General features: G+C 41.3%; 1 protein-coding gene across 5 annotated transcripts in view; it reads right to left on the minus strand.

Moving 5' to 3' along the window:
• Positions 1–27,902, minus strand: part of XRCC4 (X-ray repair cross complementing 4) — a 146,638-nt gene that overhangs the window by 49,605 nt on the left and 69,131 nt on the right. For all 5 annotated transcript variants that reach the window (XM_069002258.1, XM_069002257.1, XM_069002255.1 and 2 more), the window contains one exon: positions 7,412–7,559. In XM_069002258.1, the coding sequence (XP_068858359.1) occupies positions 7,412–7,559 (148 nt within the window). The remainder of the gene's footprint in view (positions 1–7,411; positions 7,560–27,902) is intronic.

The raw sequence follows: 27,902 nt of genomic DNA on the forward strand, positions 1-27,902 counted from the left end.
CCCTCCTTCTTAGTGTAATTTACCTCTGAGGAGAAATTCTTTGGCCTCCCACATTAGAACACCCCATCGAGGTTCTCAGGATTTAACAAAACTAATGCATAGTGTGATAAATTAAACTATTCCAACCCACAGCCTACCTAAGAGGGGCCTAAAATAAAAAGCTCAGGCCAAACACCACTCCATTTAAAACCTTTGTTGAAAAGCAAAGGAAAAGCATCAAAAAGTTTACCAGAAAGGTAATGGAGGAAGAAGGTATAATTTCCATTTTTTAAGCTCTTCTCTTGTAGTCTCACAGCCTGAAATATGAAATAAATTTTCTTGAACTGTTTCACTGAAATACATTATAGATGAATCATTGGAGACACATATCTCACCAGATTTGTCACAGCAATAAAACCCTGACCTAAGGAACATGCCCTGAGACAAGAGAGGGGAGAGTCCTGTCAGTCTGACTGACTAATAACTCCTCCATCAGCAGTCAATTATTGGGCTATTACCAGTGACAAAAACCGGTGGGATGTGCTACAAACTGGAGAGCTGGCAGACTTTCCCCAGGAGAGATGGCAACCTCTGAGGTCAGCAGACAATGCTCTTTTTTTTCCTGCCCTGGGCCTTCAGCCCTTGTATTTTCCCACCTTTCCCAGGGGAGCTGAGAGAAATGCTGATCATGGATCCCAATTCCTTCCACTTCCCATGGAAATAAATCACCCCTTCCCACGGGGATGGTGGAAGCCTAATTATCTGCTGCTCAGTTAAAAAAAGACACTGCACAGGTACCACCAAGAGAAAAACAGCTGCACTTTGTTGCATTTACTTCTGCCTCGTTCCTTTGAGCTGAATGAAGCATTGCTCTAGATATTCTGCAACCACTTTTTTCCCGCATTGATTCATGTCTTGTACAGTTTTTGCAGTATTGTCACCAAAGGTTTTATCTTTTTTTTTTTTTCCTTGGCTCTGACAGCCCCCCATTGTTGCCCAGGTCACACCACACAGCTCTCCTTCCCACCCCGGCCTGGAACAGTCACAGGTGAGTGTTCAGACGACGAGGGTCAATTATCAAAGCTCCCCTCAGGCCACAGAAAGGTTCTGTAATATTGCCAGTGTTTGCTCAGGTGGGGCAGAACTGTCTGGTGTGACTGATGTCACACTGCTGCTGCCAGTGTCACAGCAAAGGAGGGGAGAAAGGAGCAAAAAGAGATGGAAAAGGGGGGAAGGGGAAGGGGACGGGGAAGGGGAAGGGGAAGGGGAAGGGGAAGGGGAAGGGGAAGGGGAAGGGGAAGGGGAAGGGAAGGGGAAAAACAGAGAGGGAGAGAGGGAGAAAAACAGAGAGGGAGAGAAAGAGAGAAAGAGAGAGGGAGAGAAAGAGAAAAACAAGAAAGAAGAAAGAAAGAAAGAAAGAAAGAAAGAGAAAGAAAGAAAGAAAGAAAGAAAGAAAGAAAGAAAGAAAGAAAGAAAGAAAGAAAGAAAGAAAGAAAGAAAGAAAGAAAGAAAGAAAGAAAGAAAGAAAGAAAGAAAGAAAGAAAGAAAGAAAGAAAGAAAGAAAGAAAGAAAGAAAGAAAGAAAGAAAGAAAGAAAGAAAAGAAAGAAAGAAAGAAAGAGAAAGAAAGAAAGAAAGAAAGAAAGAAAGAAAGAAAGAAAGAAAGAAAGAAAGAAAGAAAGAAAGAAAGAAAGAAAGAAAGAAAGAAAGAAAGAAAGAAAGAAAGAAAGAAAGAAAGAAAGAAAGAAAGAAAGAAAGAAAGAAAGAAAGAAAGAAAGAAAGAAAGAAAGAAAGAAAGAAAGAAAGAAAGAAAGAAAGAAAGAAAGAAAGAAAGAAAGAAAGAAAGAAAGAAAGAAAGAAAAAGAAAGAAAGAAAGAAAGAAAGAAAGAAAGAAAGAAAGAAAGAAAGAAAGAAAGAAAGAAAGAAAGAAAGAAAGACCACTGAAAAGTTCAAGAGAATGCTGAGTATGCATGAATCATAAAGATGCTTTAATTCACGATTTAAAATTTTTTTGGTTTAATACTCACATCAGAGGCTCATACAACCCAATCACCCACTTCTAAGAGATTTCTTAACTTGTTTACAGTTCAGCCTGAATGACTGATCATCCAAAACTTTCTAAACATTGCATTCCATAAATTTATGATGGCAGGAATGAGCTTCTCACTGCTGTACACATTCACTGCGCTGACTGACTGAAAGATCACAGTGATCGCAGTGTTTGCCCCACCAGCAAAGTTCTCTCCTATCGTACTAAATAAATGCAGTTAAAAGAACACAAAAGTGGCATGTCATCATGAGCTCTTAAGTACGTCTTCCCCTAAAAGGGGGTAACTGTGGTGTAAACTTCACACCCCCTCTGGGGCATGGAAGGTCATGATGTCATTTTCAGCAGAACCCAATTTTTGCTTGGTTGAGCTTTCATGAGGAGAATCAGTTGTTGTGTGAGACAGAAAACCCAAAGTCTGTGTGTCACCCTCTGGGAATGCCAGATTCCAGCACAGATCCGTGGTTTCTCCTACCTGAGTCACTGGTGGTGGCAGACCACACTTTAAATAAACCTTGCATTAGAACTTCAGAAATGTGAACCGCAAGCCATGAATTAAACAAATGCAGAGAGAGGATCCCCAGGGAGCCCCGGGCTCACCACAGGCTCCGAATGCTTTTGAGGGGATGGAAGTTTATCAAAAGAAAGGCAAGTCCAGCTTATTACAGTATTGGGATACAATGCTAAAGGATTTCTTTCCAAATAAATTGCATATACCTGCAAAGACTCAAAAAAAAAACCCTTTTGAAGGTACAGAAAGGGAGGAGAGCACGAACACTGGGAAAAAAAATCCACCTTTATCATTTAGAAGCAAAAACTATGCAGCAGCTCACTGTACCCACAATTACACACACGACTGAGCTTAATCAGGCCCTGAAGTGAAGAACAAACAGCGAGTGTGAGCGCCGTAACAATCGTGTTTAAAGTAAAAATCACATTCCCAGTTTGGCCTCTGATGGAGCAAGGGATGGCGATGCAGGTGGCACAAACCTCCCCCAGCAGCTCCTGGGACCTTCAAACACACACTCACAAACCTGATTACGTTTCTCTGATTTGCTTGGGTATTTCTGAGAGCTCCTAAAGATGCGTTGAACCCTTTTTGAGCTCTCTGAAAAAGCAGGGTTTATGTGTAAAAAAAAGAAATAATTTAATTACCGGCGGCAAAGGTGCCATCAAACTGACCTCGAAATTTCAGCAAAGCCAAACACAGTGAAGTAAGGGGGAGTGTCTCTTTCCTTCAGTTTAAATGCAGGCCTGATTCTGGCAGTCACTCCATTTTATCACTCAAGCAAGAGGTATCAAGCCAGCAAAAGTCAGTTTTCAATTAAAAAGAAAAATAATAATAAGACAGTGACATGAAATGTACTAGACTAGACTTAAAAAACTGGAATTTTTGGCATGTAAAACAACTAATAAGTCAGAGTCACAGTGCTTGGGGCAAACAGGCAATACTTTCCGAAAAAAATAAGGTAAGGAAATAATACCTGTTACTTCCCAGTCAGTTGGATTAAGAGTATCTCTTAACACTTGCCTCTCAGGATTATGGAGCATTTCCTCTGTAAGGACTTTTGGTTTTTAATTTTTCTAGTCTTATTCTCAGGAGAATCCAGTGTATTTGCATCCATAATAATGTTTTTCCTGCATTTAAGATGCCTTCCCCCAAACCACTTCTGTAATTGCACATCCACTCAACAGTAGGCATGCATCAAATAGCAAAGAAATTATGAGTATCCTGGCACACCAGGAATGGATTATACTTTGAAATATACAGAATAACTTGTAGAAATTTCGAGTCTTATCCAGCAAAGCCTTTCTCCCAGGAAACACATGTGTGAATGAGGACCACAGAAGGTCCTTTATTAGCAAAAAATGAAAGACAGAAATAAAAAGGTTTTTCCTTAACTCATTAAGAAAACACCAATTTTGATAAATCAAAGCAGAAAGATGCAATTTGTACTAGAAATGGAAGCATCTCCCTGATTTATTTTTACTTTAGTTATAGAGACTCCATCTCTGTTCCACTGTAGTCGGTGACTGCAGGTTTTGTTCAATGACTACGCCTAATTTCTAAAATTACGTAAGAAATTTCCCCATCTTGGGGGGGTACTATCTGCTCTCAAGTAGGTTCCAACACTTTTGAAGTGAAAACATTACAGAAACATCCAATTATTTACAGGATTCAGGCTGACAGGCCATACAGCTAAGCCTCTATATGGAATGCATATTCCACACAGCTAACAGTGCCATTCGTATGCAGCCCCCAAAGAGATTTGGGTCATGCCTCAACAAGCATAACTTCTAACTGTGGATTGGGAATGCTCTTAATAATTTTTTTCCCCTCCAATTATGAAATGCAAATCGTGAAAAGCAGAATTTGCATCTTAACTTGACTTACATATTATCTCTGCCTTGCACCTTAGGAAATTGCCAGATATTAAGTCACAGAGATGCACCAAGACCATCAGAGTTTACTGGAATCAGAATAATTTTATTTTACTTCCTGGCTCAATTGTGTTTTGAACAGTAAGATCTACTTTTTGTCCTGACACATTTTTAAAATGTGTAAATTAAGAGTCATAGGTCAGGTATTACTCACTAAAAGTAACATCTGTCTGCCTAAAGAAGCACTTTCCTTCACTGGATATCTCAGATTTAAGAACAACCTGCTAGAGAGCTGGATAAATCTCATTCTTGGCAGCTGGCTGACCCACTAATTATTCTAAATGTCTACTTTATCCCAAAGTATATCTTCTTTTTTTCAGCAAATAATTAAACAGCTCATTTGGCAACCTTGTTCCACCAGTCCTAGTTCAGTTCTTTGCTGCTCTCATGGCTACTTTCGCTAAGCTTAATATTATCTGAAGCACATTGCCAAGTTTCATTAAAAATGTTGATTTAGCCCTTGAATAAATTGCCACAGTAATACTAGATGTCTATATGGATAAATACAATTCAACTCCTTTTCCTGCCACTGCACCCACACACAAAGCATGAGAAAGGCAGCACTCCTTTTGCTCTAATTTCTCTGTCAAACATATTTTTATTTGCATTCTTCTGAATATTTTTGGTCATATCCAAGAGCATATTTTCATTCCAAGGAGCAGAGAACTGCTGCACAACTAGCCTCAACATCCATAAATCTAAAATATTAGCAGAAATAGAATCCTTTAGTTTTTGATGACTTAGTATTTACTTTAGATGCTCTTGAGTTTAAGACAAATGCTACTTTCTTAGCATACTGTAAAGTCTTACAGGAAGTATATAACATTTAAGACACAACTTTTCTTACGTGGTAACACTGACTGCGTTGAACAACACTGTGTTTTCAAAAAACAATCTGAAAGCCAAAGGGAAAATAAAAACTTGGATGCTTTCTTTTGCTAAAGAGGTATTTTTAACTCTTTTTTTTTTTTTTTTTTAGGATCTCGTACCAACCAACACACGATGCAACAGCTCTAGGGCAGCATCAGGCTCTTGGTGCTGGGTTTGTGGCAGCCCTTTCCTCGCCTGGAGAGCGTGAAACAAGCGCTGCTGATGCCACCAGAAATTCCACACGGGGAAACAACTCTAAATAAGCTCTATTTGCTAAAGCAATAACTGTGGGAGAGGATTTTGTGTGACTTGGCCTTGAAGCATTTACATTTGTATTTACATTAAGGAGTCAGCCCTCGCTGCAGGTCTGAGCAGGAGAGCCCAGGAACGAGGGAGGACTCGCTGGTGCATTTGCAGACGTGATCACGATCTGTCACTTGACCCCAGAACACCACCACACGCTCCCAGGGGCTGCACATCTCCCTGTTTGTGATGGAGCACTTCCAGAGGCGAAGGAATTTCGAGGTTAACTTTTCCCCCCTGCAACCCCAGCAGGCCAGGGTGGTTTGCTTGGATTAAATAATTGATAATTTTTTTTTTCTTTTTGCTCAGTGACACAACACTGGAAAACATTTTGGGCAGGACCCCGACATGCTGTCAGCTTAAGATAAAGCCCTTTGCACCACATTCCATCGGTACAAATTACTGGAGAAGCTCCATAAAGAGAACACCTGTATTTGTGAACCGGATCATGGTGCTAATTCTGCATCTCCCCACTTCTGACAGGCTGAAGAGAACTGAAAATTATTAGCCAAGCAAATTGACTGAAAACTTGATTAGCAGCTGGCAAAAAATTTCAGATGAAGCTCAGAAACCTCAGTGACGTTGAGAAAAATAATAGGCAAAGTGGAAATTATTTCAGTTCAGCTTCTGTAATGTTTCAGGTAAATGGAGAGATTTCCTGTCTTCTTACCTAACCCAAGAACTGCTACTGCCACATAAAGTGCAAAACAGAAAAATGGAGATAGAGGCTGATAGAATGGATGTTCTCTACGGCAAGTGTTACAATATAACTGTTTCTACTAAAATTTGCCTTATTTAGAAGAATTGAAACAAAAATGTCAGTACCATCTTGGCTGTCCCCCCACACACGGCACTCAGATGCTTATAAACAGACAATTACTCAGTCCAAGGCCTCTGTATATTCCTTTGCAATAGTTTGCCTCCATAGGTTTTCCTTCAACAGTCGGTACTAAATAAAATGAACCTGAATTTCAGGCAAAAGCAGGCAGAGTTTCCAAATCAAACTGACCAAATATGGTGGGGAAAGCACATTTTTCATTGCAATGGACTGGGATGTAAAAGAACAAAAAAGCAGGATGGGACATATTTCCACGCCATCCTAAAAAAAATGCAATTTTTTAACTAATAAAACAGGATTGTAAATTCAAACATTCCTAGCTGGCATCAAACCACAACCTTCTACGTCAAAATGAGATAATTCTCCTGCTGATTTAAACAGAAATCTTTGCTAATCATGGGAAATGTCTTTGTAATCTACTTGTGCCCATGGCAGTTTAAAGAGTTCATAGTCCATGGAATATCACAGATAGAAATGGAAAATAGGTATTTTCAAATGTAATTTGCTATGTATTTAGGAAAAATAATAGGTTTTTGAAGAAAATACTACCAATCCCATTGCATCTCTGAGGCAACTCTATGCAGAGCTGTAAGCACCCCCCAGCACATGTGGAAATATTTCCAGAAGCTGAAATGGACATAAGAAGAGAAACACTTCTAAGTGTTACAAATCCTTTGTGTTTAAGAGCCAACAAATTTTTTCTGCCCAGAGATTTCATTTTCAGAAAAATCTATTAAAGATGGAATTGAGAGGTAATTTTTTTCCACTGAAATCCCCAAGGCAGAATCCCAGGCTGGTGAGGTTGGAAGGGTGGCCCAAGCCCAACCTCCCTCCTCAACCAGAGGTTGTCCATGCCCAGCTGGGTTTGGAATCCCATGAACCCGATGATGCCTGTGAATGTAAGAACATTTCAATACATTTAAAACCTGCTTACTTCTCCTGGGCTGGCTGCTCTGCCTCGTAAGCAGCCACCTTAGCTCCTGTCCCTGCTGGTTTTGCTGTTCTTTGCCTTCTTTTTCTCCTCGGAGCTGGGTCCATGACGTCTGGGCTGCCCAGGAGCGAGGAATCCCTTCGTTCTGGAGCTGCCAAGAGGAAAACCACCCAAGGTCAAAAGAAATCCACCATGAAGTGTTTCAAGACAACCCCTAAAATATTTCCTTTTTGTTTCATTCTTATGAAAATCTCTGCACTGCCAAGATGGCCTCAGAACTGGGAGAAGTTTGTGACATAAAGGCAAGTTCAAATAGACTGAATTTAAACCAGAAAGATAATCTTGCCTTGATACGTCTTTGTAGCCAGTGGAGAGAAAGACCAGCAACCCCAAACTGGACAATCTGTCTGGATTTTCACTGCCTCCTTTGCTGAAGCTGAGTGAAGCAGGCTCTTTCCAAGTTCACTACCTATTTAAATTACCATGTAAATTCATACAATATGCTTTATGTACACTTAAGCAACAAACCCCTCTCCGCTCCCCTCACCTACTCAAAACTCAAATGTCAAGACAAGCAGATCCTTCCTTAAGCTAAAACCCTCCATAAAAAAAACCCTATAAATGCATTCAGAAGTTATGCAGACATTTTTATTCCAGCTATCAACATCCTGCAGCATATTTTCATTTGGTATTCCTGCTTTCAAAATGAAATCTTTAATTACCTATAATTTTCAAGACAATGATATCCAGAACAGCACAAACTTCAGCTGAAATATATTAAATAATAATGTGGTGACTGAAGCTGATGCTGTTAGGGTAACTTCCTTGTTTATTACATTTCTGTGTGTTTTAGGGAGGTTTAATCCTCATGTGGATGACAGATGCCGTAATTAAAGACTCAATACAAAAGGTTTTCATAGAAAGTAAATAATGAGTCCTGTTTCTCCATTCCTTTCACACTGGTTATCCACGTGTGCTGAAAACGAAGCAGGGAGGTAACACACAGCCCACAAGTGGCATTTTCACCATTTCTCAAAGAAACATGAGTTTCTGGCCAAGAACACTGATAAATTAATCAGAAGCTCCCTGGAGCCAGTGCAGCACAGTGAAGCACATGCTTAACATTCAATAATATCAAATATTCACCAGCACGCACTGCACTGCATCACAGACTTGCAGGTATTTGCAGGGTGACAACAGGTATTAGCTGATGTATTTCCAAGCTAATTAACAAGTTCCATAGTCCAGCACAAACAAGATACATTCCTAAATGCTGAGAAGGTTTAAACGACAGCCTAAGTCTCCACACTAAACTTTAACTACATATGTGTACTTTTCCAGTGTTCAGTGCTGAATATACGTTCATCATAGTTACTCTTTACCTGTCTGGGGCAGTGTGCCCAACATTTGCACAAACACTGTTTTATATACCTCCACATCACTGTCCAAAGTTGGCCTCTTCATAATGAATACACACAGAACAGTTTACTGTCAAGAACCCAACAGATTTGAACAATTTTGCTACCATAACTCCTATCTTTCCTTGTTGCTGTTCTCCTACCATACCCTCTACTTTGGCCAAAAAGTAGATCCAGAGGGGAATCTCATACACAAAAACCTACATTTTCCTAACATAGTAAAAAAATGTCCCTGTGTTTTCACCTGTGCAATTTGGTGATCACTGCCCTCATGCTCAGCATTTTTTTTGCTGTTTAGACACAGAACTCTTCCGTGTCTAAAAAGAACTTTTAAAAGATTTTTCCCTTCTTTAGTTTCAAAAAAAAATTTTTTCTTTTAATAATACCAAAAGATATGCTCTCATTCAGGTGGCCCAGAATTCAATCTCACCAACAGCAACAGAGTGGCTCCTGGGTGAGGGTTGATCACCACAAGCTTGGGGCTTTTTGTTGTGTTTGTTTCTTTCTTTCAAGCCAAAACTCTCCAAACTGCTGAAGAAAAGATGGAATACACTTGACTCTCACAGCACCGTGCATCACCACTGGACTTTAAACACACACACACACTACTGCTGCCCAAAAATAACTCCCATTAATGAATTCACTTATAGCACTTGACTAAAAGCCAAAGAAAGCTTCAGCAAAATATTATCCATTGCTCAACATACAAACCTTTTGGAAAAATGAGAGACAGTCTTAGGCACAAGCCTAGCTTTGCATTCTGGAAATATTTTCTGTCTAAATTTAAGCAACGTTTTAAGGAAGCAAAGTTTCTTGACTCCTTGTGAAATTAAATTTCTTACTTCTATATTACGTAATTCAGTATGAATGATTGTTGTACCTTTGAGAGGAATAGTGCAATTTAAACACAGACAAGACTAGTGCTGGATGAAAAACAGTAATTAAACCTCCTACACCAAACATTGATTTAGAAAAGAAAACATTCCCAATAGATAACACACTTCCTGCAGGTGAGTAACTGCAAGAAATAAGATTGATAGGACAGCAAGAAGGGGATCATGGTTCAAATACTAAAAGAATATTTGTGGCAAGAAGATTAAAGACTTTAAATAAAAACTCCTGCTGGTTGGAGGGTTTCTTGTTGTTTTGGGGGTTCTTTTTTGTAATTTTGAGAAGTGATATTATTTGGTGGGTTGAGGGAGTTTTTCAATAAGATATTCTGGAAAATAACTGAAAACTAAAAATAGCTGTGGTTGGTTTGGAAGAGCCAGGATGAAATTAAGTCAATGCAGCCCCACAATGTTGGGGACCTGGAAATAGAAGATGCCTTTAATACAGAAAAATGCCAAGACTCGTTCTCAAGACCTTTGGAAATAAAGCATCAGGATCCCTGAAACAACAGAAATTAATTTCTGTAGCCTAGTTATAGACAGGCAGTCCAGTTAGATTCTATAACACACTTCTGCATTACTTTATTTTGATATACAGAAGTCAATTGTTTAAAAAGAAATACCTTCCAACCTGTCATATCCACCTTTCAGTTTGAAAGAAAACCAATTCTGTGCACCTTCATTCTCTGTATCATCACCTCTAATGAACATTCTACAGCTGTGACTTGTCTAATTATTCATGACAGTGTCAATGAGAAAACAGGATCCAGATCCTCTCAGTACAGCAATAAAGGGCTAAAATCAGCACCAAAAGCTTAGTTTTGCCATAAAAAAAAAAATAAACAGGAACAAAGGCAAGCAAAAAATGAGCAGAAGTTTTCCAAATGTGAGGAATTTGTTTGCCTGCAATGACCTAACTTCACACTGACAGAATACACAGCCTCAATGTCCAAATTATGAATGGTGGACCAGAGGAAGGGGAAAAAAGCTGCAATTAATGAGGTTTTACCTATAGGAAACACAGTCACAGACACCACTTCTCTTCACCTTGCTGTTACATATTTAAGATATAACAAATGAACAAATGGATTCAAGGAACATTCACATTTTCAGCCTGTACCACTAAATGAAATGTATTTCGTTTCATCACAATAAAGAACTTGCACTGATTAAGAAAAAAAAGAAATCTTTTCCAGATTGGCATAGAAGAGGAAATATTTTTAAAGGACACAGACATTTATCCTGAAGAAAGGCCTTTATTTAAAATTATCTCCTATCCTGGAGATTTCATCAACAGCACTACAGAATTCTGACAATTTCAATTTCTCTTCTGAATGAAAATGTCTCTTTTTCATCACAGTAGGAAAGACTTAGGAAAATTTGTTCAGATTTTCAGATATTAACACTATTGCAGTTCCCCTAAATTCCTCCCAGAGCCCTCCTGTCAGCAGAGCAGAACTCCCTGGTTGAATTCTGCCTAACTCCAGGCAGCACGTGTTGCTCCATGGAATTACTCAACTGAACTCGGATGATGACGTAACTTAAAATCAGCACCAATATTACACAAAAAATGGGCTGAGAGGTGACCAAGTGGTGGCCAAACTACCACCTGAAGAGCACCAGGACTGCCTGTGAGAGCTGCCCCCCAAGCTGCCAGAGGAAGGAAAGAACAGAGAGGGAGCAGAACGCCTCACTTTAATCCCTGCCTGTAGTGTAACTCCAGCAATTTCACGGTTTCTCAATCCCAGCAAAATTCCCCAGGGATCACCACGGCTGATAATAATTAGCATCTCTTTGACAGCCTCGGCAGAGGCTTCTAAATGAATGGGTATGGAAATTAACACATCCCGAGGATGCAGGCAGTATCTGCAAAGCAGAATTAAGTCATTCCTGGCAGGCAACTGAGGAAACACCATTCCTACCTACGCTGAGGTTACCCCGTGTACAGAGCCTGGCATTTTTCATGAGAAATAGATCTGTTTAGATCACTCAGAGATCCAAAATCAAACACTGGTATTTACGGTCCGTGCATCTGCTTGGCTGAAAGCAACAGGAATATGCCACGATATTAATTTTCGGAAAACAACAAGAGCCATTCCCCATTCCCTTTGTTCTGCCCTACTGTGTATTTCATTCTTTGTATAAATTTGGGTTTACTGTACCATAATCCCCCGGGGCCGAGAGGCAGTTGAGACCGAGGTTCTATAAATTCTCTGTCAGCTGGTTATTAACATTTATTTTTACAGAGAATATCTCCATGGGAAGTGTTTATGAAGACACATTTTAAAACAACTCCAGCAAAAAGTTGAGATCCAGCTACACAAAATTTATAAATTGTATTCAGCTCAGTAAGGAAGTTTACATTTCACCCTTCTAGGCTGTGTTACCACTGAGTTTTCTATTTGCAAAGTATTCTTTTCCTGACGTCACCCTTTTCTAAAAGCTTTTTAAATACAATACATTAATAAAAAAAAAAAAAAAAAAAAAACAACCAAACCAAGAACACCACACAAAACAAAACAAAACAAAAAAAAAAACAAAAAAACAAACAAAACCCCCCCAATAAAAGCCAAAAACACAAAATAAAAACCCTAAAAAAACAAAACCAAAACACCCAACCAAACAAGAAAAACAAACAAAAAAACCCAAAACAAAAAAGAAGAAACCCCACCCAAAACATCAAACAAAAAAAACCAAACAACCAAACAGAAAAAAACAAACAAAAACAAACAAACAAACCAAAAAAGAACCCCCAAAACTACCCCACAAAACACCCTTATTTCAAACCTGCAGGGAAATGAATCAAGTTATGGCAAAATCTGTTTGCCATAAGGTTTCATTCTCAACACTTATTTGTTGGAGATAACTCAGGTGCTCATCTGTTGCCATCTCACATTGTCTTGAAACCACATGGCAAAAAAAATTAGGGTAAATTTGACACACAAATAATAAGTTTGGTCAGGAAGCATGAAAAAGTCTCTTTTCATCTATCAAAATACAAGAGGGTAAAATATGAACGCATTTTACACGTATCCAAGAGTCTCTGGGGGAGCTCATTAATTTTAATCATCGAAACCATGATCTGTAACAGAAATCTTTCTTTTAAAAAATACCTTGAGAAGGGATATTTCAATGAACCACATAATCAGATGAGAGATATTAAGTTTCAATAACCCACATTAATGTGCTTTGCTGGAAATACTTCAGTGGTGTTATAATTCTTAAAAAGTCCCTGTTTACGGGCATTGTGAAAGGTTATGATTTTGCTTGAAAATACTACAAATTCATAGTGTCTTTAGCCCCTAGAAGTTAGTACCTCTGTCACAGCACAAAGAGAAATCTTTGGGATGTGCTCAGATCCTTCCTGATGTGGGTCAGGCAGGTGCTCTGTTGAGGCAACATTTTGCAATTTCTACCTGGACATCTAAAAACCTCCTAACAACCAAAGCCGTTTTCCCTGCTTTATTTTCCGTGGGTGCTTGTCAGGGGCAGCACCAAGGCTGGTGACTCGGATGCTGTGGTGGTTTTAGGCTGCTCAGCAACAGCGTTTCAACAACCCACTGCAATTCCTGATTTACTGTGAGAATCTCTTCTCCCTCTCTGGCCCTCACATCTTTTCAGAGCTCCGTATGAAGGCTAATTTTCTGTGCACCACGGCTGGATGCGCCGTCATCCAGCACACAAGCACTTCCAAATTTAGGCATCAGCACTAAAAAGGTCGTGGTCTGAAGAGGTTTGGATGAGCTCAGTGTCCCGGGTGTGACTGTTTGCTGGAGTCATCCTCTGGGCTCCCGGGATGTCCCGTTTGGATCATCTGTACCACCCAGGGTGGAGGTAGGAGGCTTCTGGACACAACTCCCAGGAGACATCATGAAGCACCATGCAGGTCGAGCAAACACAACAACAAAGCAGACGGACAGAAGAGCTGAAATCATGGGGCTACAGAAAGCTCTGGAAAGGATTTCTGGGCTGCGATGTCCCAATTCAATGTGAGGTACTGGAGCCCAGAGTAATTCCTCACCAGGCTCGTAAAGCATAAACCTCATGCCTGCAACTCCATCACTGTTGCTCAACTTGGATTTTCTGGTGTCTGAGCTGATGTGGCTCAGGCCCTGGCACCAGCACTGGTGGGGCTTCCAAGGATCACCTCTAAAGCTACCCCATGTCAGAAATCTTTATTATCCCAAACCCCTGGCTGTGCAGATGTGGAGCCGGAGGTCAGAAAGTCAGTCCTAAAGAAGAATGTGAACAATCAACATTATTTACTGATTTCAAACCAGTAAGTGATTATTTTGTTAACCTTTATGTAGTCATAAAACCACAGATCCACAGGCTGGTTTGGGTGGGATCTCCAGCTCATCCAGTGCCACCCCTGCCATGGGCAGGGACACCTCCCACTGTCCCAGGAGGCTCCAAACCCCATCCAGCCTGGTCTTGGACACTTCCAGGGATGATGGGGACTCCACAACCTCTGCAGGTAAGAGTCACCTGTGCTGCTACTTGGAATGGGAAGGCAAGTAAGAGATCTGCTCATGAGCATTTTGCAGCCAGGCCTCTGAATGAATACCAACAGTGAGTCTCAAACCCTCACATATGTAGTGAGAGCTGCTGCTACTCCTGTGATAGATTCTTCACTCATTATCTCTTGGATGGAGAAATACACAACAGTGACTGAAATATCTGTGGACAATAAAGCCTTTTGACTTTATTTGGCTGTATTTTGACTTTCTGAGCCAGCAGTGTGCCCAGAAGGCCAATGGCACCTGACCTGTATGAGGAATAGTGTGGCAGCAGGACCAGACAGTGACCATCCCCGTGCTGGGCACTGCTCAGGCCCCACCTGAAATCCTGGGGTCAGTTCTGGGCCCCTCACAACAAGAAGGACATTGAGGGGCTGGAATGTGTCCAGGGAAGGGAACGGAGCTGGGGAGGGGCTGGAGCCCCAGGAGAGGCTGAGGGAGCTGGGAAAGGGGCTCAGCCTGGAGCAAAGGAGGCTCAGGGGGGACCTTGTGGCTCTGCACAAGTCCCTGACAGGAGGGGGCAGCCGGGGGGGTCGGGCTCTGCTCCCAGGGAACAGGGACAGGAGGAGAGGGAACGGCCTCAGGCTGGGCCAGGGGAGGCTCAGGGTGGACAGCAGCAGGAATTTCCCCATGGAAAGGGTGCTCAGGCCTTGGCAGGGGCTGCCCAGGGAGGTTTGGAGTGCCCATCCCTGGAGGTGTCCCAGGAAGGGCTGGAGGTGGCACTCAGGGCTCTGGGCTGGGGACAGGGTGGGCATCAGGCACAGCTGGGACTGGATGGCCTTGGGGGTCTTTTCCAACAAAGACAAATGATTCTGTGATTCCATCACTTGTTAAAATTATTTTCTTACTTCTTTGGATAAAGCACTGGGCCGCCTTGGTGCTTGAGCAGTCCTTGCACTGCCTGGTCTGTCCTGGACATGCACATGAAAGCTGGTTTAGAGGATCACCATCCTGACACACAGTTCATTCCCTAAGAACCCCACAGGAGTCATGAGGCCAGAGGGACTTGTGTACTGAAGACAGCCTTAAATTTCAAGTGTGAGCTGCACTCGGGACACCCCCCACCCCAGTGCCCTGGAGCTCAGACTCCTCTGCCACAAGAATGATTTCTTTCCCCATTAAAGAACCTTTGAGAAAATCAATACAACTCAAGGGAGGCCATAACTCTGGAAAATGTATGTTTTCATAATTATGGTATTTTATGGTGGATAAATCAGTAACCTCTACTAATAACTTCATCATGTTGTACTTATAAGCCTAAGATTTTTTTCAATTGTATTGCACATTCCACTTCTTTGTATTATAGATATTTCTACTTTAGCCTGAGAAGACATTTCAGGTGGAAAAATCCAAGATAAAAACCTATTTAAACGGGAACTTTGCTTGTCTGTATTTCACTATATATTTGTAAGGAAGCACAAAAACATTTAAACAAATACTACACTCAGAAGGTATTTTGCTACTTATTTATACAGCAACATAAATATGTGATCCTATTTCAGAGATAAAATAGGAACATGAACATGTGGCACTGTGTCTTTTCGAGAAAAAGACAGATTTAAAGCTTTAAAATAACCCACTCTAAAATTAGTCAGTGACACAGGACCTATACCCCTTCAAAATGATGCACAGCTTTAACCCTGGAACACAAACCAGTCACTTTCAAACTGTCCTTACACGTGAACACACAGAACTGATGATGGCACAGAGCCTAATCACTCAAAATTTCATCACCAAAGGACAAAAGTCGAGATGAGTAAAAGAGAAGTGGTGATTCCTGGGGTGGGCAGGGACAAGGAGAGGGCTGGTGTTGTTGAGCAAGGCTCAGCCACCAGAAAAGCTGGGATCTATTGGTCCACAAGCCACTCAGATGGCCAATATGATTCTTCAGCTTGTGAAAGATTATAACGTGTGTCCATAATCCTTCAGTCAATGCTGATGGAGAACAGCTGAGAGTGAAAAGCTTAATTAATGCCCCAAACACTGCTACTGACAGGACCAAAGGTGATGTCGACATTATGAACTAATTAAGGAAACAAATCTACACATTAAATGTGTTTTGGCCTTTTTGAAATGTTTATTTGAAGTATTTTAAAGATTAAACCACTGCCCAAAGTATTCAATGTCTTCAAAAATGAAGTGGAAAAATGGGAAGTTAGATATGACAACATCAGGAAAGCTGAGCTTTGCTCCAGCATCCTCCAAGCTTCAGTCGATGATCATCAAAAATTTGGGGTGCAGCATGTGAGATTTTGTACTGCCTTCTTTTATATCCATTCTCCTTTCCTCTCCCTGCCTTAAGCAAACTTTGAGACAAACTGAGGAGACTGTGGTGACTGGTGAAAGCAGATCATTGCCCAGAAAGTGACAACACAAGGTCCTTGACAGAATTATTTCAAACCCCTTCCTTCTCAAAGAGTTTTCCATGAGAAGCTTGTGCCCTTTCAAATGACCTTTCCTGCAGAAGGGATTGTTGGAATATTTATATTGTGCTTTTTGCATGTATAGACCTTATTTTTTTCCCCTAATTTAACAAGCTTTAAAGCTTTTATTTCTACTGTGTATTTTTTAATTTTGTATAACCAGCTGATGCAGCTCCAAATGCTGTCATTCATTTTCCTGTATTCGCTGTGAAATGAGCAAGCTGAACTGAAGTCTCACATGTCATACACTAGGAACAAAGTTCTATTCACACTGTTAGCTTTCTGGACCCATTTACTTCTCCTGAAATCAATAAAAAACCTCCACTAAATAAAAGACATACCACGAGTATTATCTACAAATTGCTGTCAGCTATCTGCTTTTTTTTTTTTTTTTTTTTTTTTTTTTTCTTTTTCACCTAAATACAGTATTCCTAAAAGGCTTTTCATGCTGTGGATTTAAAGACAGCATTTAAGATGTCATTATGGCATGTCTTTATATACAGCTGCCATTAAGGTCTCTGTAATGGATTCAGAAATGATGAACATGGAAGGTGCCTCAGTCAGACATGACATTAATGTTTTTATGGCAGATGCACTGGCACAATCTCAATCAACATCACGGGATAATTCTGCTCTGGAAAATGCTACAGGTAATTCTGGTTGCCCTAAGAGGCTCTGAGGGTGTATTTAAAGAATTTTAAAGATCTCAGTAAGTACTCTGAGAGCAGCAACACATTAATATTTATTACAACACTTACTGAACAATGAACGTGAAACCTGGTCATGTGCAAGACGTTGATATATGATGAACAAAAAATTATCAATCAGCAGGTCTCAATCAGAATCAAGAAGTTGGTTTAATCCGTAACAACTTCTATTTGGATGCTCCTAAACACTCACATGGACACATACACAGCACGATTTTTAGTCACCATTTATTGTTCATTGTGAATGGATTGTAAAAATTGTGGCAGGACCCCAGACCTGTGTTTACACTCTCACATGGGCTGTTTTTCTTCACCAGGTCCTTGGGCATCTGAAGGGCTCTCCGGGTCTGGCTGGGCTGTGAACATGAGCAAAGCCCAGCACTGACAGGGCACAGTCAGAAAGGAGCTGAGCTTCAGGAGATGTAACCCACACCTTGAAAACACCCCTGGTGCACACGGATATGGACAAGCTGGGACATACTCAGGGACTGTTTCAGAGGGCAGTGGTGGAGAAGAATGGCAGGAGCCCACGGCAAACAGCCAGGCCCCGAGTCGATCAGACAGCAGGGATGCAGAGCCAGGAGGCTGGGTGAGGTAACTGCGTGGTGTGACACCGAGAGCCACAGCCAGACTCCTTACACAGGACTGGCCCTGCTCCCCTGGGATCCACTAACTCTGGGATAGTCTTTCCATATGGCAAAGCTGCAGCCCTCAGTGAGAAAAAACAAGATCCCGCCCTGAGCTGTGCTCATGTTCCACGGATCCTCCCCCAGCCAACATCCCTGTGAGCCACCAGGGCCAGGAGGCACCGGGAAAATTCTTCATTAAAATGGCAGTGACGAGGGTTTGATCATTCAAACCCCTAAACCCACTTGGAAACACAAACCCCAAATATCCAAGCCTGGAAAACATGGTATTTTCTTCTGGTAAAGAGTCTGACAACTGAGTTTTGCTGATATTCAGAGTATCAGCTGCCTGAGGGATTACTGAAGGGTGAAACACAGCCTTGGACTGGTGAAGCTTGATGCAATTCCTCTACCCCTCCATCAATGTGCAGTGATTCTAAAAATAAAAAAGGATATCTATATATAGGGATAATTTATGGTTGCTTAATATTTCGTGCAAGCTCAAAATATCTATATGCAAGAAGAAAATGCTTTTCTATATTTAATGTATTTTTGTAATTTCATTACACTGGGCAATTCTCATGCCCCCCCTACCATTAAAAATTCATTTAAATTATTAAGGCCCTGTGGAAATTTTAAACAGTTCCTGACATTTCTCCAAAACAACAGTCACTGTAATGGTAAGGTTTGATTACAATAAGTAATACAGTCTCCCTCTAACTAAATAAAGCTTAGAGAAAATGGGATTTAAATATAAAGGGTGTGTAAACACACACTCCTTTTCCCACCACAACACAACTGACTGGTTTAGACTGAAAGGACTTTTTCCTCTAGCACCTTGCTTCAGGAAAAATACCAAGGGATGATCACTGTGATATAAACCACAGACTAAGCTCTAGTGATTAAATACTATAAAAGCACGATGTTGTCAAAGAAAGAATGTCAGTGGGTTATTTCCAGAGAAATCTGCTAAAGATGTTGGAAAGTATGAAAGATTTTATAACTTTTTCTAGAGAACCAAGAAAAAAAAAGGTGTTTCAGGCTACAAAGACTTGAAGAATTAACCTCACTAGTTGTAAAAGGAGAATAAAGTCACTAGGTTAAGCAGGTGATGTGTGGGATGACAGAAAGCCAGAACAAGGTTCTATAAGCAGAAAATATTGTATCATATGGGTTTTTTTTACTCTTTCCAGGAAAAAAAAAAGAAATGTAAACCAGAGAATCTTGGTATGACATTTTCTCAAATTAAAGGTTCCATTTTAGAAGTACACCAGCTATCCTAAGTAATGCTGTATTTGACAGCTTGATCCCTAGAAAAAAAAAATGCTGATATTATTTAAAGCTAGAATTTTTGCCTGTAACTACTATTGTTTCTAACCATCATCATTCTTGTCTAAGAAGACGTTTGAGAAACTGCAATTTTCCTTTATTGGAATGGATTAATCATTATTACATTGGCATACCTAACTTAAAAAAATAATTTAAAAAAAAAAAAGAAAAGAAAAAAGAAGAAATCACACAGAGTTCCGAATCAGACATTTAAAAAAATATTTTCCTTCCTTGTGTGCTCCAGTGGGAGCTGGGAAGGCTCCACAGTGCTGCCCTCAGCCCCGTGGTTGCTGGTACTGGGTGTTATTTTGGCACCCTGCCTCCCAGGAAGGCCAGTCTGGTCTGACTCCTCGTGGAGGAGAACACTGTGCAGAAGAGTGAAAAACGTCAGAACAGAGTTCAAAAGCAGAGAAAGATACATCTAATCTTTGCCCATGCACACAACACCCTCTTTGTTGACCAACAAAACCCACATTAAACCCTCCAGGACTGGGCACAAAGTGCTGATGTGAATAGTGGCTGCTCAGATGAGTAACACTTTTATTACATATTCAGAACTGAACACTTTGGCCAGGGACAGGGCCAGAATAAACCAGAGCAGCCTCTCTGGAAGTTAATGGAACCATAATGAATTACACCAATTGAGAATTCAGAGTATTATTCTGGGATAGAACTTGCTGGTGAAATGCACAAAACAAAGAGAAAAGCTAATTGCATGCCGGGCATGAATGCAGTCACTTCAAATTGTATTTCCTGAAAAGGCAGCTGAGTAATATCATTACCTGAGAAACACCTAGAATCCTTCTTGACCATTCCCTCTCTTGCAAAACCTGCACATAGCAGCTTTGTTCTTTTTTACACAAAATTTAAATTACACAAAAGAGGTTAAAGTCCATTGCTGCTTTCTTTCCCCCTGAACTATCAGGAAAAAAAGCATCATCACCACTAAAACATCCATTTTTAAACTGCTAACACACCAAACCTACCCTGGGATACGAAATTCTGTTTGGTACAATCAATCTTTCCCAGCCTTGGAAAAGCTGAAGGGTGCTGCATGGTCAGGGCTGTTTTGGGGGGACATTCCCAGGTGCTGTGATGGGCTCCCAGTCCATGCAGCTTGCTGGCCCCTGGACTGCTGCTAGCCTGCACGGTCACACATCAGAGCCTCTTGTTTTGGTGGTTTTAGAAAAGGAAAATGCTCTGTGCCTTCAGCATTACCCTCAGGAACCCTCACCACAAAAATACCTGTCACTTCCTCTAGCATTGTTTTCACTCATAACAACTATTGCAGCTGATAACAAGAACTGTGTTGACCTAGTTATCCAAGGATATCTAAGGAAAATAAAGCCACCTCCTGCCCGCCAGACAGGGATTTTAAAGTTCCTTGGGCCCATGAGCAACAAGGGGATGATTTGTTCTGAGAAGCAGCCGCGAATTGAAAATGTCAGTGCTGTCCTGAACGGGGACAGCAGCAGCCTGGGCCACTGGAGAAGCTCAGGTCTGAGACAACAGGTTGCTGGCAGGAAGGGTTTGGGGGCTGTTTTCCCTTGTAGTTTCCTACCCCAGACAAAGGACACACAGCACAGAGCAGGGTGAATTCGCTGCTGCCGGGATAAGTCACGACTGACTGAGCCACTGGCTGCTCTTAATAAATGTAATGTCAGTTCTCTCCCACAGTAATTTTATCAAGCCACAGTGAGGAGAATGAAGTGGGAAATAGCTTAATCTCACCAAAATGCAGTGCCACTTCTTCCTGACGTCCCATTTTGAAAAAAAAAAAAAAAAAATTAAACGAAAATGCAACTTGTTCTGTCCTTTACTGCTCCTACTCATTGCTGCAGAAGGATGGAGCAGCAGAGAGTGAAACACACACGGCTCCCACCTTAGAGCTGCAAAATCCCTAACCTGTACCTCGAATTTAATACCTTGTCTCCCACCAGAAGACAGGAACTGTGGATTATCCCACTGCCCCACTAAGGCTCATCTCCTGTGCCCATTCCTTTCCCTCCAGTTGACAGACACTCTCCTGCCTAAGGGGAATTCACCAGTGACTTATTTTACATTGTTCATCCAGTGAAAATACTCCTCAGTAGGCTACAGACACATCGTTACTGGGGATGGGGCTTTAGGAAAGTATTTAATGTCTTTCAGCCATAAAATATAAACATCTCCTGAAAGTGCTGGCTTACCTGGATGCTCAGTGCAGCTCTCCAGTGTCTATGACACGTCGGTGGCACAGCTGGCCTTTCCATGCACATAAAACACCTCCAGTGCACATAAAAGTGCCTACAATGGGGTGGCTGTATGTCTTCCATCCTTAGTTATCCTAAACAAACCATCTCCCCTCCTTGGCTCACCAAAACTCAGTGACTGTGTCCCCAAAGTCCCAGCATGGGGGCTGATCTGCCACCTCACAAGAGACAGGACAAGAGGAAATGGCCTCACGTTGCACCAGGGGAGGATTAGTTTCGGTATTAGGAATAATTTCTTCACAAAAAGGGTTGTCAAGTACTGGAACGGGCTTCCCAGGGCAGTGGTGGAATCACTGCCCCTGAAAGTGTTCAATGAAAGCGTGGATGTGGTGTTCAGGGACGTGGCAGTGCTGGGTTAGCCCTCTGACTCAATGATCTTTGAGCTCTTTTCCAATCTTAGTGGTTCTATGAATCTGTAATTCCATGTCTCTGTGAGGTGGACAAGACCCTCCTTCTCTCAGGAGCAGTGGGAATGATGCCTGTTTCCAGCACAATGTGATTTTCAGCACATTATTTTCTCAGATTATCAAAATTTAACAACACTACAAAGCTAGCCAGCAGGTTCTCAGACATTGACAGAGCTTTCTGATGTTCATATGCCTAGAAAGACAGTAGATTTTTTCATTTGGCAGCTCCTGAGCCAAGTGTTGCAGCCAAGTAAAGAATAAAGCATCAGGAAGCAGCTCAACAGCCTAGAAAGTGACATACTTCACTCACACAGGCACACAAACCAAAGGCCAGTCAGTTTTGACCTTGCTGATGCTTTGTGAAAAAGACTGGCATCAATCTCATGATTCAAATATCTTAAGGATAGCTTGAAAGCACTCACAGCCCTACAAAATCCTCTGCTGGGAATCTTCTAATCCCTGCCCTGCTTCACAGGAGAGGCTCCCGGGACGTTAGGACTCATGGCAGAGATCTGATTTTACCCCTGGTGTGATGTGGTGAATGTCATCAGCCTGCAGTAATTGAGGTCAGCTGCTCAGTGGGATGGCTAGCTGTGCAACACCTTTCATTTCTCTCTCTCTTTCTCTCTCTCTCTCAAGAAAAAAATCAGATTAGGCAGAGGGAAGTGGGAAATCGAAGATCACATTTCCATCATTCACAGCCCGCCTCCATTTCTGATCACAGGGAAAAGACAGATGCATTCATGTCACAAGTGCCAAAAATCTTTATCAAGTCCTTGGTGGGCAGAAGCACTTTTTACATTTCCCTACAAGCTGTAAGACTCAATCATTTCTGGGAAGTTTAACCTAGAAGTTCCAGAAAGAAAATAGTTGTCTTTTCTTTACTTTGATGAAAAGTTAAGCTAAGTGCACAATAGCTTATCCCTCCTGGGCACGCAGAGAGGAGGTGTATTTAAATTTCTTCTGTATCTTGATGGCATTTTGTGCTTGGTTAGTGATTTGTGAATGTCCTCAGAAGTTACAGAAGCTTGGCAGATCATGTTCTTAAATTTCACTGGTTAATGAAATAGTTTTAAACATGTAAGAGACAGAAAAAACAGCAAGGTGAAATAAAAATAGGGCAAATCATATGAAAAATGGATGCCACTATAGTGAAATGATTGAAAATTGATTTAATCTAAAAGTCCATCTGCATTTCACATCAATTCAGAAATTTTTGTTTCCTTTAATAATCAAGGCAGGTGATGATATTGGAATTGACCTTTTTGCTCAACAGAACTGAAATCAAATCAGGTGCAATTTACAAGCAGTTTCCACTGGAGCATCAACATGTTTTGCATCTGCTGCATAAAGGCTCGTTTTGCAGGCAGCAGCCACACAAACAGTGTTCTGTGGGGAGGTTTACTCAGCACACCTTGTGACGTGGTTTGAAACACAGCGCTGGGAACTGTGACTCAGATCTCCTGGTGTCAAGTGAGGGAACCGGGGAACTCTGCCTCCAGGCAGGCTGCAAACAGTCCTGGGTCAAGCCAGGGCTGAGCAAGGGACAGCCTTTGTGAAGGACAGGGAATGAACCCAGTGCTCGTAGTGCTAACTGAACTGACAGCAGTGCTGGGATGATGTGTGGGTGAGGATTCACCTCTGGACACGGATGGAAACTGATGGCAAGCAGTCAGGGTCAGTGGTGTCTCTCAGCAAATGCAGAGGAGGCGATTCTGGTCAAAGGAAAGCCCTTGTTAATCAGCTCTGTTCAGCACGAGGACTAAACGAAAAATGAACTGCTTGGTGTGTGCTGTGAAGCAATTACACACCAAGAAAAGCAGCCAGGTGAAATCCATGGGCACTGGGAGGGTGGGCAGGCCCTGGCACAGGGTGCCCAGAGCAGCTGGGGCTGCCCCTGGATCCCTGGCAGTGTCCAAGGCCAGGCTGGACAGGGTTTGGAGGCACCTGGGACAGTGGAAAGTGTCCCTGCCATGGCAGGGGTGGCACTGGGTGATCCTCAAGGTCCCTTCCAACCCAAACCAGGCTGTGTGATCTACACACAACCCTGTCTCACGGATTTTGTGGGACTTTTACAGACTGGCCAAGAATATTAGTTACTACCAAATATCCTTGTCATATTGCACATCCTATATTTTTTTCCCTTCCCACACCAAGGGGGTGTTCCTGCAAATCTCAACGAAAACCACTATGAGTCTTCCACGTATGGAAAACAGGAGTCACTGGCCACCAAGGACAAAGTGTCTTAGCTAACAAGGGAAATTCAGGGGTTCACAACATGCAACTGCTTTGGAAAATCAGCATTTCCAGGAGATTTCCCCAAGGTTGGCTGTGGTGCTCTTCCTGTACCCCACATAGGTGTGAGGGGCTCTGTCAGGTAAGGCTGTTTCCAACACAAAGAATCACATTTTGGTACCTGCTTCATTCTCATTCCCCTCCCTGACGTACTGATCAATGAGGCAAGAAGCCACTGTCTCACTTCCCAGAGATGTGTCCCAAATCTTATCGCATATTCCTTCCCTGTCCTCTGGGCCACAGGGCAGCTCCATGGAAGTGACTGTTCTTTGCTTTCTTCTCTTCCCCTCTTGAACAAAACAAAACCCAAAACCCAACAAAACCCACAAAAAAGAATATTTCACCTCCATCAAAATTCTCCAAGTCTTGCTAGAATTCAAAGATTGCAGCCAAAATGTTTTGATGCTGCCAGCAGGAGCAACGAGCTACTAGTGAGCCATTTAGTTAATGATACTGTTCCTAAAGCAGAGTGAATTTCATGCCTAACTAGAGAAGTTAATATTTGTTGAGGTGTAGTGAAGTAAACAATCAAGCAGAGAGTACACAACAGCATTATTTTTATATTTAAAACTTCTCAGATGTTTTTTTAAATGACTTTGAAGCTTTCAGCAGACGAGGTGCATTCACACCACGTGGAGATGGTGGGACAAAATTCAAATAACACACTGGAGAGTGCCAGAATGGCAACACCACCCCCTGAAAGAACCCCTGGGGGATGACAGACAGGTTAACCAGGAAAGGTCTTAAAGGAAATTGCTGGCAATCAGATACTCCTGACCTGACCCTCCTCTCCCAGGAACCCAGGTAATGAGTATCCCTGTGAGAATCCAACACCTGGCTATAGATTAAAGGGCTGTTTTCTTCCTCAGTGAGACAACAGCTCCCAGTATGGCTAATCCCAGATAAACCCTGCTTTTCCTGTAGGGAATTGGAGACAGTTGCAGGATCTGCAGAGGGAAGTCTGGGGGCTGTATAACCAGGAATGATATTGCAGCCAGGTGAGCACACCTGGAAGATTCACTCTCAGCTGACACAAAGCCCTGCTCCAAAGGGTTCTCTCACAAGTTGAGTTTATTTCTCCAAATGAAACAAACAGGTTCATTACAGAGACAAAAATTAAGACTTTTGGTCTTGTCTGAACTGGCTACATCCACTTTCTTTCCAAGCTACTGTTAGATTAACCCATTAAATCATTGGTCACTCTTGAAAGCTGAGATTTTTTGCTATCAGCACAGTTACCAAAGAGCTGCCTATTCACTTCTGTGCTGAGGAAGTTTAATATTTTTATTCAAACAAACAAACAAACAAACAAACTCTCCTCTCAAACTGAACAAAGGAATTCCCTGGCGGTGAAGTGGGAGTTATTTGAAATAGGCATAGTAAACTGGTTTTCTGCCATGGACATCAACGCTGAAGACTAATTTATTTTGATTGTGGCTTTCAAGGGATTGAGGCAGTTACTCGGCTAAGAGAAACTATAATGGAAGAAATGAAAAATTTTAATTTTTATTATATTCTTAATATATTCAGAAATATTGGTACATAGAAATGAATGCTAATGTATCTTTTTAAAAGTTTAATTATGCTGAAATTGGACACAACTGGTATCTACACAAGAAGGTCTGTATTTTACCCCACATTCTATAAAAAAAAGACAATTAAAGATGGTCACTAATTTTAACTTATATTTAGATACCCAAATTTCTAGAACAACATGTTCTGAGCTGCTCACAGAGCATCCAAATTTCTGTTTGCATGAAGAGTGATACTGTGCCTTTGTATACACTGAGAGAATAGGTAATGAGCTATAAAGGAGTTATTACTGACATTTTTATAAGCTATAAGGGAAGAAAAGGTTTGCAGCTTGACTACAGGGATACCTTCTCAGGAAAAGTGAATTACAGAGTTTAAATTTGGGAAGAATATTAAAGAGGGCCCAATGATTTCAGTGTGATTGGTCCCAGGTGATCACAATCACACCTATTAACTCACGGGAACAGGAGCAAAGCTGTCACTAGGTAAAGGCTTGTGAAATGGAGATGAAAACTGCAGGAAGATTAATCCATCTGTGAGCATATCTTTATTTAAATCTGCCTTTTTAAAACAAAAGTTAGATCTTTAGTTTCTAAGAGAGGAGGATCCTACTCAGAATGCCCAGAGTGGGTTTTGCGCCTGTTTTCCTAAATATAAATGTAAAGCTCTGACCCTTGTGAATTTTATTATCTCTGCAGGGTTAGCAGGTGTCATGTTTTGTGTGTCCTAACAGAATAAAATTAATCAGATATGAAAAAAATGTAAATAAATGAGGTATTTGTATGTATGAGGAAATACACACTCTCTGCTTCATATATGTTGGGTTCTCTCTCCACCCAATTAAAAAAGCAAAACTCAGAGTTTTCAATACTTTTGCTTTGGCATTATATCCTTTATTACTTTTAATTTATACACTAAAGGAAAAAAAAACCAAAATTAATAAGATGCTGCTGACAGCTCCAGTTTTGAAAACATACCCCCTCTATCAGATCACACATGGGAAAGCTGTCCTTTAGAGTGTGTAACTTTGTGTTTGACCTGCCTGAACAGAAGGTGTGAGGTCACCTGGTCTGCTGTCCATAAACCAACCAGGTTAACCTTCAAAACCAATCAGAAAAACAGCCAAATGCACAACAAAATCTGGAGTAATAACTACAGATGTCATTTGCCAAATTTCTCTGGATTATTTTAAAGCCATTTTTCCCCTTCCAGGTTTCACAGATCTCTAACATTCTGCATGAAACTCGTTTAAGTGACGTGTGCAGCATTATGGATGTTGAGGAAAACGGTCCTTGAGAAGAGCCTTTCATCCTGAAGATGAAAAGGAACTTCTCAGCTTTCCAATGTAATGACTGACGAAAAAACCTGCTTTCCAGGAAGTCTGGCAACATCCCAAATGATTTATGTGGAATTTGTGTATCAGTTTAGTGCTATCATTTAGGGTTTCCATTGAGTAAAGCGAATTGTTCTAGTACAATTTTATCACCTCACCCTCAGTGTCTTTTAGATTGAGCTATGTGCCACTTTAAGAATAAAAGCTAAAGGACACATAGGAAGGTTACTTTAGGAAAGTACCTTTTACCTGAGATGGACATAAATACAAAAACATCCAGTAAAATAAGCAGGACAGTAGAGAAGAAGAGGAGGGAATAAGTAAAGAAAAAAGTTTGTGGGAGTATTACATTCATGACTTTTAGACGGAGTAAAGAGATTTCCTTCTTAAGCAAAGGTGTTTCAAAGGATCAAAATAAAACAGTTTTTCTATTCCTGTTTTAGACAGTGTGACAATTTTGACATTTCCTTAGGTGTAAAATCTGCTTTCCATCATGTTTTCACTGGGCTTATAAAAAAGGGCTACAGGAAGCAAAGCCAAACAGGGAAACCAACTCTCAAATCCAGCGAAGACCCCCCAGACTCACAGGGTGCAGCCTGGCTGAGAAAACTCCCAGTTAAAAGCGAGGATGCGTGCTCTAACCTGGAAAAGTAATAAATCAAGGGAGCAACCACAGGGCTCAGTGCAATCCTGAGAGACCCAGCTTTTAATCAAGATAGGCTGCTTGCTGGGATGAGACACCGCGATGCAGCCGGGAAGTC

This window comes from Aphelocoma coerulescens, assembly GCF_041296385.1.
Source record: "Aphelocoma coerulescens isolate FSJ_1873_10779 chromosome Z unlocalized genomic scaffold, UR_Acoe_1.0 ChrZ, whole genome shotgun sequence".
NCBI classification, from domain to species: domain Eukaryota; kingdom Metazoa; phylum Chordata; class Aves; order Passeriformes; family Corvidae; genus Aphelocoma; species Aphelocoma coerulescens.